Raw genomic sequence first — 13,079 nt, 5'->3', positions numbered from 1 at the left:
CAGCACCTCTGGGTGAAGAACCTTATCCTAATGTCCAATTGACCCTCCCCTGGCACATCTTCCCACATAGAATAAGAGAAGGCGACACTTCGAAACGACCATTTTTCTGATTTTCATCCAGCTCCTGACGCACCCATTTATCAAGCTTTTTTACCTTTCCAATTTGCTTCAAATGCTGAGCAACTGTAGAAGGGTCGACGTTGAGCTCTTCGGCAGCTTCTTGTGTAGCTGTGCGAGGATCAGCTTTGATTGCTCTCTGTTGGTCGTTGTCACCATCCGATGGCGGCCACCGCGCTCCTCATCTTCAAGGCTCTCGCCTTGTTGAGCCACCGCTGCGCTGTACGTTCATCAGCAGTTCTGGGCCAAATGCCTTGTGGATGCTGCGAGTTGTCTCCGCTCCTTTACGACCCATTTGGAACTCGAATAAGAAAACAGCTCAAATTTGCTTTTTGTCTAAAATCATTTCCGTAGCCTGAAATAAATATAAAATAAACAGCAAGTAGTAAGTTAGTAGCAAAAAAAACCTATAGAGCAAGAAAAGCGTGTTGCAGTGGTGTATAATGTAACCACGTTTATTTAACTATATATTCCAATATCAAACAGCAAATTTCAACAATGCAAAAGCTGCAATTCCTTTTGCACCAACCTAAATACTTTGAGCACCCCGATTCATACCAGCAGAAGCCTTGAGCCCTTAATTTTGGTGTTGCCAATACCGAGCAGGGCATTGCTGGCAGCACCAGCATCTTGCATAACATGCTCACCTATATAAATAGGTCTTTCTGTTATCTTGCGTCATTATTGATGTCAACCCCAAAGTTGGGGGGTATTAGATTTTTATTAGATGTATCTTTAAGCAGTGTGAGTTTATTTTCTATTAAAGCAAACACGTGTCTTGCAGGGTCTGGTATCCAGTATTTGCATGAAAACAGAATTATACACAGAGATTTGAAGCCTGAAAATATTGTTCTTCAGGATGAAGGTGGGAAGGTAAGTCGGGTGGCATCAGCAACACCCCCGCTGTTGTTTCTGGAAGTTGTCTGCAGCTTTATCTTGCCTGAGAGAAATAAAAGAGAACAAGTGGTTTGTGGCATCGAACTCAGCTGAAAACTGCACTGTGAATTTACTGAAAGTTTATGACTTCTTGAAGCCACAACTCCTATTTTGCTTATTCTTAAATATTTTTCATTAAAAACAAACAACTTTTGCTGCCGTTTGAGAACGTTGCTGGCAACAGAATGTGAACGAGGTGAGATTGTAGCACATCCCTGTGTGTGTGGCTTTGTGGGCTGCGTGTAAAATCGAGCTGGTTCTCAGTCAGCCGGATGAATTTCTTAGTGAAAATTGTTTGCTCTGTTGGTGCTCTTTAAACAAATAACTTCAAATTCCCAGATAAAAAGCGTAGGTGCTCTGTCTATGTTAAGACAGATGGGTAACGCCAGCTTATGTGGTGAGACAAGTCCTAATGCCGCGCTACATGTCCAAGCTTTGCCATGGACTTTCTCCAGAACTTCCATTATGGTTTTCCTGAGTGTATGCCATGCATGTCGCTGCACAGATTTTGGGTTGTTTCATGGGTTTTTTTTTCTCTGAATTTGCTCTTCTGATGAGCTATTTAAACTGTCTGCAGATTGTTCACAAAATAATAGACCTGGGATATGCAAAAGATCTGGATCAAGGAAGTTTATGCACCTCATTTGTTGGAACATTACAGTATTTGGTAAGATGTTTCTTTTTCGTGTGCGTGAGTGAAGTGATTCTGCCACAGAATCACAGCAGTGTGTGTCACTGACCTGTCACAGACACAGTTTTGTCTCTGCAGAAATGTAAGCAAAACAGATGACCTCAAATACCACTTTCCAAGTGTCTTTTTGTGATCGTTTTTAGGCTCCAGAACTCTTTGAGAATAAATCCTACACGGTGACTGTTGATTACTGGAGCTTTGGAACGATGGTGTTTGAATGCATTGCAGGATTTAGACCTTTCTTGCATAATCTACAGCCGTTTACCTGGTAAGACACTTATTCTGCGAGAGGTGACGCCAATAGGAGTGACAGCAACTGCGTGTGCTGAGGTGACAGCGTGAGCCAGAGCGATACATTGATTGTTAATTAAGTGCTGAGACTGGTGGTCTGCAAAGCTTTGTAGTAGTTTATTTCAGTAGTTTGTAACAGGAAAAAAGGTAAATTTGAGGTTTTTATGCAAGTATCAGCTTAAAAATTATGATATTTTAACAAAAAGTAATTTCAATCAATATGTTGCAGTAGTTTCCTTTTTAACTGCTAACTCCTGGGGTTTTATTATTTTAATAGCTCAATATTTGCTGCATTTTTCCAACATGGGAAAACTTGATGTTCTAATGTACGTAGCAGAAAACGAATGAATGAGATTAGAAACAGCTCTTCCCCATCTGTAAAAATAGGAAGAAAAGGGTGCCGGCCACGTGCCTGTAGCTGCAGTTTGGAAATGCCGTCTTTGTCCTAAAAGGAGAGTTTATTTTCTAAAGCTATTAGACTTTTTGGTGCTTCTGCAATCAATTGCCCCATTACAAAAGGAACATTGTCAGGATATCCACAAAGGATTTTATTTTCTAGGCATGAAAAAATCAAGAAGAAGGATCCAAAGCACATCTTCGCTTCTGAGGAGATGAATGGAGAGGTTCGCTTTAGTACACATTTGCCGCAGCCTCACAGCCTCTGTAGGTAAGTGCATCCTTGTGGTGACATGGGACAATTTCTGGTATGTCTTTCAAACGAGGGCTCCTCCTCCTTTATCTCAAGTGCTGAGGGGTCCTTCTTTATCCCAAGGAGTGTTTCAAGCTCCTCGCAAGGCAGCACTTGCTGCTGTGGAACAGCTCACAGCCATATGGCTCTTTTTGGATCCTTGGGGCGGTACTTGGGTTGCAAACTGGCTTAAGGAGAGAAGCCAGAGAGTTGTAGTCAATGGTGCGGAGTCTAGTTGGAGGCCAGTATCTAGTGCAGTGCCTCAGGGGTCAGTAGTGGGGCCAATATTATTCAATATATTCATTAATGATTTGGACGAGGGAATAGAGTGACTATCAGCAAGTTTGCTGATGACACCAAGCTGGGAGGAGTGGCTGACACTGGAAGCTGTGCTGCCATCCAGAGACCTGGACAGCTGGAGAGCTGGGCGGGAAATAACCTGATGAAATTTAACAAGGGAAAGTGTAGAGTCCTGCATCTGGGCAGGAGTAACCCCAGGTTCCAGTATAGGTTGGGAAATTACATATTAGAGAGCAGCGTAGGGGAAAGGGACCTGGGGGTCCTGGTGGACAACAGGATGACCATGAGCCAGCACTGGGCCCCTGTGGCCAGGAAGCCAATGGCATCCTGGGGTGTATTAGAAGGGGGGTGGTTAGTAGATCAAGAGAGGTTCTCCTGCCCCTCTACTCCGCCCTGGTGAGACCACATCTGGAATATTGTGTCCAGTTGTGGGCCCCTCAGTTCCAGCAGGACAGGGAACTGTTGGAGAGGGTCCAGCGTAGGGCAACAAAGATGCTGAAGGGAGTGGCGCATCTCCCTTATGAAGAAAGGCTGAGGGAGCTGGGGCTCTTTAATTTGGAGAAGAGGAGACTGAGGGGTGACCTTATTAATGTTTATAAATATATAAAGGGTGAGTGCCACGAGGATGGAGCCAGGCTCTTCTTGGTGGCAAACAATGATAGGACAAGGGGCAATGGGATGAAGCTGGAACACAAGAGGTTCCACTTAAATTTGAGAAGAAACTTCTTCTCAGTAAGGGTGACAGAGCACTGAACAGGCTGCCCAGGGAGTTTGTGGAGTCTCCTTCTCTGGATACATTCAAAACCCGCCTGGACATGTTCCTGTGCGACCTCACCTGGGCATTCCTGCTCCATGGGGGGATTGGACTAGATGATCTTTTGAGGTCCCTTCCAATCCCAAACATACTGTGTGATACTGTGATACTGTGATGCTTGCGTTGGGAAAACTGCAGCAAGTCCAGCAGAGACCACAAAGATGGTCGGAGCCTGTTGACTGGAGCGTGCAAGTAGAGGCCTTCAAAGCTGGGCTGCTTCAGTCTGGCAAACAGAGGGCAAAGCAGGATCTAATTTTGTCTCCACCACTGCCCTGGGCAGCCTGTTCCAATGCCCCACAGCCCTTTGGGGAAGAAATTGTTCCCCAGATCCAACCTCAACCTCCCCTGGCGCAACTTGATGCCGTTTCCTCTGCTCCTGGCGCTTGTTCCTGGGGAGCAGAGCCCGACCCCCCCTGGCTCCAAGCTCCTTTCAGGCAGTTCAGAGATCAGAAGGTCTCCCCTCAGCTCCTGTTCTCCAGCTGAACCCCCCAGGTCCCTCAGCCGCTCCCATCACACTTGTGCTCCAGCCCCTTCCCCAGCTCTGTTGCTCACCTTTGTTCACCAGGTTTGTTGGTCTGTACCAAGTCAGGAATCAGACTTTGATTGTTTGTCGCTTAATTAGCACTCGTGTCTTCAGATATGCCCAGTAGTGCAGTGCAGCTCCTTGCCACTGGCAGATTTCTAGGAATACTGGAATCGAGAATGAAATAAGTGGCTTTGTGCCGGTGTTTCAGTCTTTTTGCACTGTGTACTGCCTTTAAAGACATTTTTGACAATAAACTTATATAAAGAACTGAAATACGATTCTACCCCTTACCCATTTTGACACACCTTACTGATGTGTGGATACTCTGAGCCAGAAGCAGAAGTGCTGTGCGAGGTCTGTTGGATGGGGCTGTGCTCCTGCCAAGGTTGGTGGGGGCTGTTGTTGCCATGGGGGTGCTCACTCTGTATGAGTTTTCCTCCCTCCCGGGCCTTCCCTGCTCTCAGAATGAGTGACTGCAGCAAAATTGCGGTTCTTCACAAGTGTTCTGCACCAAAGAATTGTCACCTTATTGTTGTTGTAAGACCCTTTTTCCTAAGTGGACTGAGTGTTGGAGAATATCTGCCTTCTCTTTCTTAACAGCCCTTCTGTTTTAGTTTAATTGTAGAACCGATGGAAAATTGGTTGCAGTTGATGCTGAACTGGGATCCACAACAGAGAGGTGGAAGCGTAGATCCTGAGACTGGCTGTGCAAAGTGTTTCCAACTAATGGATCACATACTGAATTTGAAGGTGAGTGAGGGTTGTAACTGGGTTTAGCAGCCTACTGAGAGCATCTCAGAGGACAGGAAGTGTGTTTGGTGGAGCAAAGCTATGATCGTGGCATCAACCAGCTGCAGGAGCATGAGGAATGTTTCTGTCGGTATCGGGAAGTGAGTGGATGTACAGCCTGTCCAGTACGTACAGAAAGCAAAATAACCCCAGCAATATTAATCTCTAGCTTTACACTTGGAACAGAAGAGTGACCCTGTGTTACTGCCTGTCATCTCAGAAAGGACTTGCCAAGATCAAATAATGGTTTAATATATTTTTTCCTGAACTCCACTACTAATGCTGTGGCCTCCATGTAGTATAGCAGTACCTGCACTAGAACAGAGATTACATTCACCTGGCTCTTCCCCTCCAAGTAATTATTGTAGCTTTGCTGGAGTCAGACTAGCTGAGGGGAGCATGTGTAGAAACCAGAGGATAGTTTTGCTTGGTCTCGAAGAATTCCAGAGGAATTAAAACCCGAAACACAAGATGTTGTGCCCATAACTGGGACTTGTCAAAATCCGTATATTGTGGTATGGTTTGGGTGCTACAGTGTCTGCCAGGGTATAGTAAAACTATAGGGAGGGCTGTAGGTGAGAAGACAAGCACTGGGATGTAACAGCTTTTTTGGTATGGAGGGATTAAAGAAAACGGGTCTCCTGTTCCTGGGAGCGTTACTGGCCAGCACTGGTGGTGCCAGGGCTCAAGATGGCCTTTGCACTCGCTTGTCACCATTCTTCTGATGTCATTAAGCTGCAGCAGGGCTTGTGGAGGCTTACTGGGTTTGATGTTTTCTCTGGTATTAAGTTCAAAGTTACAGGCTCAGGCTTCCAGTTTTGTTGTGGGGCTTTGCTGCTGAATGTGATCACCGTGGTCAGTGAAACTCAAGTGATGCTCTCAGAACGTTAGAGCGTGTTAATTGCCACGTACTCCCTGCCAGGCCTTTGTGTCCTTTGTCTTCAATAGCCAGTGGCTTGTAATCAACTTCTACTCTTTTTACAGATAGTACACATCCTGAACATGACCTCTGCCAAGATCATTTCATTTCTCTTGCGTCCTGAGGAAAGCCTTCATTCCCTTCAGACTCGGATTGAGGGTGAAACTGGAATAAGTACTGGAAATCAGGAACTGCTGTTGGAAACAGGGATTTGCCTGGACCCTCGGAAACCTGCTTCCCAGTGTGTTATTGATGGCGTAGTAAGAATGATTTTATGTAATGTCTTTTCACATTCTCAGAGTATTTAAAATCTTAGAGAAGATACGTTGCCTTAATCTTTTCCCACCAGGGACAGTTTGCTATGTAAGTGTAGTAACTCATAAAGTAACTTGAATAAACTCACATCATTTCCTTTGTCAGGTAATATAAGCAGATTCCTATAGTTATATTCTGTCTAAATATTGAAATAAAGTAACTTGCTAGGAAAGGGTCCTGTGTTTCTGTGGGATCTATCAAAATCAGGTTTTTTAGGGCATCTGATAAGAATTAAGTGTCTGCCCACAATAATTAGTTAATGATATAACCAGGACCCTGTGGGTTAGTAGGAGCTATGTTTGAGTTTTCTCTTGTTCTCTTTTCTCACCAGAGAGGCTGGGATAGCTACATGGTCTATTTGTTTGATAAAAGCAAAACTGTCTACGATGGACCCTTTGCTTCTCGGAGTCTGTCTGACTGTGTAAATTACATTGGTAAGTGTGCCGGAGGACAGCTGGGGACTGAAAGCTCTGCTTCTGTAATAAGAAGGTAGATGTGCCGTAAAAATCTCTGTGTTCATCCTAGAGGGCACAGTCTCATTCGAAGAGGACTGTTTAAGAACCCAGAGCAGCCTGTCAAAGTTTCATCTACAGTGCTGTATCTCCACGTTCTGTAGATAAAACAGTTCAGAGAATTTAGTGCCTGCACTTTGGGAACTCTCGTCTAGAGCAACTTAAGAATTCATTGAAGATTTTTGCCCTTATATTAAATTCTGTGTGCTGAACAGCATTTAGAACCCGAGGGAATGGCAGGAAGATGTGCTGGGGAGGCTCAGGTTGGACATTAGGAAAAGGTTCTTCACCCAGAGGTGCTGGACACTGGAACAGGCTCCCTAGGGAGAGAAAATGAAATGACATTAACCCCTGTCAGTTAGAACTGTTGTGGCCTAAACTTGACGTGCCTTAACCAACTTTTTAATACAAAAAGGCCACTTTTATTAAGAACAGCACAAGGATTTAATATAATCTGACTAATAAATTTTCCTTCTCTCAGGTTCATTCTGTTTGTTTCTTTCTGTGTTGTGGGCTATTTTATTCTGGGGAGTCTCATTGCATGACATCATTGCTCTGAATCTATTAGAGTGAAGGCTTTTTACAACATGATTATTGATATCCCAAATGCACTGACAGTTTCCTGTCTCTATAGGGGAGCACACAAATCCTGCATCTTTTCCCCTTAAACATTTGCATCAGAAATCTGGGAGGAAATATACAAAAGATTTGAAGACATTTTCAGATTAAACACACATCAGGACAGTGACCAATATCAACAGTTTATGTGGAGCAATTAGGCAGTGTCATGTAAAAATTGAGCAGATCCGACATGGCTTGATCCCTTAGTTTAGGTACCTGAAGGAGGAATTAGGACTGTTTTAAGCAGGTCCTTTTCTAGTTGTCCTTTCATTCGTCTACAATTACGTTTTTCTTGCATTCAGTACAGGACAGTAAAATCCAACTGCCGATTCCTCAGCTGCGCAAGGTGTGGGCAGAAGCAGTTCACTACGTTATCGGGCTAAAAGAAGATTATAGCAGGCTTTTCCAGGGCCAGAGAGCTGCCATGTAAGTTGTTACTCCTCATTCAGAAGATTCATTATTATGCAAATACAGAGACTCTTTCCATGGAAATATACATCTTGGGGAATTTCGGTTACCCAAAGTTTTACAGCCATCTGCTCTTCTATACTTCTATTTTATAAACCTTATTTGGGCTGGGAACTTATTCCGCTCCAGGAATTTTACCTCATAGGGCCTGACATTGATAATAAATGGAAAAACTTGAACCTTGAAGATAGTCCCAGACTCGCAGAATGGCTGAGGCTGGTGGTCTCGGCAGGTCACCCAGTCCCAGCCCCGCTCAAGCAAGGTCACATAGAGCTGGTTGCCCAGGACCATGGCCAGATGGCTTTTAAATATCTCCAAGGATGGAGACTCCACAGCCTCGCCGGGCAACCCGTGCCAGTGCTTGGCAACACTCACAGTAAAAAGAGTTTCCTGGTGGTCAGGGGGAACTTTCTGTGTTTCAGTGTTTTGCCCATTGCCTCTTGTTCTGTCACTGGGCACCACGTCTTTGCACTCTTCTTTCAGGTATTTAAATACATTAATAAGATCCCCCTCTGAGCCTTCTCTTCTCCAGGCTGATGGTCCCAGCTGGTTCAGCCTTTCCTCACAGGACAGCTGCTCCAGTCCCTTAATAATCTTCATAGCCCTTCAGTGTGTCCAGGTCTCTGGTGTGCTGGGGGGTCTGGAACTGGACCCAGGTGTGGCCCCAGTGGTGCTGAGCAGAGGGAAAAAATCACCTTGACCTGCTTGCAGCACTCCTAATGCAGCCCAGGATGGTCGTTTCACAAGTGGCAGGAGGAGCAGAACCATTTGTTATATTTGTGGGGTTTTATCCTGTGATGGAATCACAGAATGGGCAGCATCACACAGCTCAAGTGGTAACAAAGGTACCGGCACTCACCAGGGGCAGCAGGCACCACAGCACCCTGGAAATGCTCTACACCGCAAAGACTGTTCAACCGAGCTTCACAAAAAAAAGTGGGAAATTAGGAAAAACTTAGGACCTGCAGCTTCTAAGGATGTGAAATGGAGTCTGTGACCCACAGAGACTCCCTGTTCCAAGGATCTTACAACATTTTTTTGCTAGCTATGTCTTTCCTTCAGGTAACGTGACATCACTAGCCATATAAGTCCAGATGCTTTTCAACTAACACATTCTGTTCTTGTTTCATTAGGCTCAGTCTTCTGCGGTATAATGCCAACCTAATCAAGATGAAAAACAATATGGTGTCAGCATCTCAGCAACTGAAAGCAAAGCTGGAATTCTTTCGTCAAAGCATTCGCCTCGACCTCGAGAGATACAGCGACCAGATGGCTTATGGCATATGTATGTATTGTGTAATACTTGCCTGGGTGTCTTCTCTGATCCTATAAAGGGTCAGACTGACTATAAAGGACTGTGGGTAAGAATGAGCTTGGAAGAAAGTGAGTGAAAGAGCTTCAGCATCTTTATGGATGTGTTTTAGCTGGGCAGATACAGGAAAAGAGTTTGGCAGATGAGGTGAAAAAGCATCAGCAACAGTTTTAATGTCACATAGGAGTCTGCATCTTACAAATACTATTTAGGAGAGAGTAGTGAGATTTATGCATAGTTTGGATATGTGGCTAAAACTCAAAACTTGAGGCAAAAATTATGACTGAGCTGAAGATGATGGAAAATGGAAAGACTGAGTGAACTGGTTTTGGATGCTCTGTGTTTAATCAAAAGTGGCAGTTGTTGAGCTTAGTGATGGAGTTCAAAGACTCAAACTTGTTTCACAGCAGTGATTGCAAGCAGTGAAATCCTACCAAAGGGTTTATATGTGAGTTAAGGTTGAGTATGGAGTTGTTAAGTTGCAACTTTACTGTATCTCCGTGATCTCTGGGTCACGACCCCTGCTTAGAGATTCAGCGTCATGTTCTTTGCGTTCAAATGTAAAGTTCAGGTCCTTTTATAAGTTATCAACTCTCTTCTCTTAAGCTTCAGAAAAGATGCTCAAAGCCTGGAAGGAGATGGAAGAGAAGGCCTCTCAGTGTGCACAGGTAAGGGATATTAAAGAAGCTTCACTATCGTGCCGTGAAGGAAATCACGACAGGAATTTAGTGTCCTATGTGCCACTGCTCTGTCCCCGTGGTGTGTTTCATACCCTGCCTGCTGTGGAAATGAGAATATCATTGCGGATGCATTAAAAGTGAAATAGTCCCCAGTCACCAGGTTGTTTGAATCTAGTGATTAGAATAAAACCAACAGAAATGTCACTAGACTCAGTCGACTGTGTAGGAAAGTAGGCTATAGAGACATGTGATTTAAGAAGAAGAAAGAAATGGTGTTGCTATAGCCAAGAGTCTTCCTGGTGAGATTTATTGCACACAAAAATTTCCATTGCTAAAGCTGAAAATAATACCAATTACTTCAAAATCACAGTACTTCATTTGGGAGTACAGACCTACATTTCTGGTATTCTGCAAGTAAATATGCAAGTTAGTTTTTAATAGGAGTCATCCTTAAGAAACTTAGAACTAGCAGAACTAGATCCAGTTCTTACTCTGAATAGTCCTAATAGTTAACAGATGTTTTCACTTGCAGTTTATGGACAGTTAAGCTGACGTACTGGCTTTCTGTTTCCCAGAGAGTTAGTTGGGTGTTTTGATTTTACCTCCACTAAAAACCATGAGGAGACAGAGGCCTTTTTGACCGAGAATAATACTGCCTACAGTTCTGTCCAGACCTTTATAGGGAAGGAATAAGCTTTTAGCTGTGAAAACTAGGGACAGAGTTACGATGATTGTAGTTTATTGTCATCTGCTGGATGTACTGAGTGGGATGGGGGAGGCATTCAAAAGGAACGCAACACAAAATCAGCACATTTGTAATGTATTTCTCAGAGTACAGGTCTTTAATCTCAAAAAGTTGTCTCTTTGTGCTCCGTGGTAGTAGCTGAGCTGCAGGAGTGCCAAGAACACGGCATGTTCTGCTGAGCAGGAGTGTCGTGTGGTTTGCTGGGCTGACATCTCACGTTCCGGCAGGGAGTTCGTGTATCGGCTCTCATAGTAACACAGAGCGCATAATACGTAAAAATCCCAGATGCCATTAGAAACACAAACAATAAATTGCATTGCCTGTTTTTTTTTCTCCCCTATGAATGAATAGACGGGGAAGTTCAGGGCCTGGGATCCATCACCTGTCTTCATCCACATCAAAAGGTCCTTGGAGCCTTGCTCAAATGATGGACATCAGGACAATTGGGATTCCCACCTGATCTCACCGCCGTTTCGCTCTTTAAATTTTGGAATCTTGTTGCTGTCTGTAAGGAAGCAAGAGGGATACAGGAGAGGCTGCGTCTAGCAGAATAGCTCACAGCTGTCCGTGGCTGTTTCCAGAAAAGCAGGGACCTCAACAAATACTTACTTTGCAGACCATCAGAATTATGTTCTGTCTTAAAGCTGTGCAGTCCACATGTACAGTCACACTGTGTCCACTTATCAGGAATGGCAAATGTTTTACTGTAACACACGGTGGTATCTCAGTCTATCTGGCGGGCAGCCTAACTTCTGTGAATGCAAGAGACACAGTTGTGCTGTCTGGTGAGTCACGGTGCTCCTGATGAAGATGTTTCTGTTGATAACAGGGTTTATTTCACATTTATTTCACAATCTGATTCCCCTTTGATTACGTGGCTTTGTCTTGCTTTATTCTTTCCCTGCAAGACATGCAGACATCCCCTTCTGGTCAAGAGGCCACATCCTATTTATATAGCCTCATACCGCATACTTCTACAAGCTTCAGCAAGGGATACATTCTGGAAAATGTTCAGTCCGCTGGTCATACAGCCCCGGCTCGGAAAGGCAAAGCTTAAATATCTCAAAACAGATTTTTCAGAAGGCAGATGAATGCCCACAGTCCATGGTGCCGAGACCCATTGCGGTGACACAATGCTGGGGATCCTCAGTGTGCCTGGCACCACAGAACCTACTCCTTACACTCAGAAGTGTTGTTGGCTGCCTAACCTAACTTAACTGCCTAACTTAGGCTTGGCCTAAGATTGGTGTCTTTTGTATTGCTTTGAGGCAAATGTGAAATACTGGAGAAATGTCAGACTAATGTGCATCTGGGAGGGTAAAATGTGAGAGCAGCCTCTGTCTGTACTGTAAGAGCAGGAGAAAGAAGATTCACTGCTGGAACGTATGTAGAGCCGGAGAGTGTTGTGTGTACACAGCATGCACCACAAAGATGATTTATGACAAAGCTGATTTTTCTCATTGCTGTTTGTTGGAGAATTGGCTTGAAGTAACCTCATGCACTGAGAAGATGATAACAGTAAACCTCAATTATTGCAGCAGCACTCATGTCAAAGAGCTTTTTTCTCCTAAACTCTGCATGGAGTCAGCCCGTTACCCAAACAGGTATTCTGGAGATCTTTATCTACCTTATTGCTCTTCAGATTGATTCGTACCTACCTTTCCCCATTAGGCTGAAGATATTGGATATCTGGATGAGCAGATCATGGCCCTGCACACAGAGATTGTAGAGCTTCAGAAGAGTCCATATGCAAGGCGCCAAGGAGAAGTCATGGAGAGCTTGTAAGTCCTTTGCTTATAATTTTTATTGCACATAAGTGGATTTTGTGTATTTTGGTGTCTTGAGGGATATATTTTTTTAATCTGTTGCTGTTTCCATCAGCGCTTTTGAAATGTACTTCTTGCTTTTTGCAAACCGTGTGTGCAGAGTAGTTTGCAATCAGTTTAAAATCATGTTGCTGGTAAAAGGGAAGATCCCACCACTTGTGGCTGTACATTCCTTCTTGAAGTTGTAATGATCACTTGGCAGCATTATAAGGCAGAATGTGACACTGCTCTCTGAAAGATCGCTGTGCAAGAAAGGTCAACATTCAGGTGCAGGAGTAAACTCATCTAACTTATCTAACTGGCCCTGCAGCCACAGAGTGACTAGACCTATGGAAACCAGGAAAACACAGCTTGGGAGGACAGAATCACAGAATTATTTTGGTTGGAGGAGACCCTCAAGATCATTGAGTCCAACCATAACCCACCCCGGCACTGCCCCATGTCCTGAGAACCTCATCTCCGTCTGTCCAACCCTCCAGGGATGGTGACTCCAGCACTGCCCTGGGCAGCCTGTTCCAATGCCCACAGC

The 13,079-nt window shown here is 44.3% G+C and overlaps 1 protein-coding gene across 1 annotated transcript in view; it reads left to right on the top strand.

The window, feature by feature from the left end:
• Nucleotides 1–13,079, top strand: part of CHUK (component of inhibitor of nuclear factor kappa B kinase complex) — a 26,253-nt gene that overhangs the window by 6,228 nt on the left and 6,946 nt on the right. The window contains exons 5-15 of the mRNA XM_082054711.1: nt 902–990; nt 1,631–1,720; nt 1,888–2,012; nt 2,595–2,702; nt 4,978–5,113; nt 6,137–6,331; nt 6,718–6,820; nt 7,822–7,945; nt 9,121–9,272; nt 9,906–9,967; nt 12,396–12,505. Of these exons, the coding sequence (XP_081910837.1) occupies nt 902–990; nt 1,631–1,720; nt 1,888–2,012; nt 2,595–2,702; nt 4,978–5,113; nt 6,137–6,331; nt 6,718–6,820; nt 7,822–7,945; nt 9,121–9,272; nt 9,906–9,967; nt 12,396–12,505 (1,294 nt within the window). The remainder of the gene's footprint in view (nt 1–901; nt 991–1,630; nt 1,721–1,887; nt 2,013–2,594; nt 2,703–4,977; nt 5,114–6,136; nt 6,332–6,717; nt 6,821–7,821; nt 7,946–9,120; nt 9,273–9,905; nt 9,968–12,395; nt 12,506–13,079) is intronic.

The sequence above is a fragment of the Streptopelia decaocto genome (genome assembly GCF_964273445.1).
Source record: "Streptopelia decaocto genome assembly, chromosome: 5".
NCBI lineage: Eukaryota > Metazoa > Chordata > Aves > Columbiformes > Columbidae > Streptopelia > Streptopelia decaocto.
This window is presented reverse-complemented; position numbering and strand designations above follow the sequence as displayed.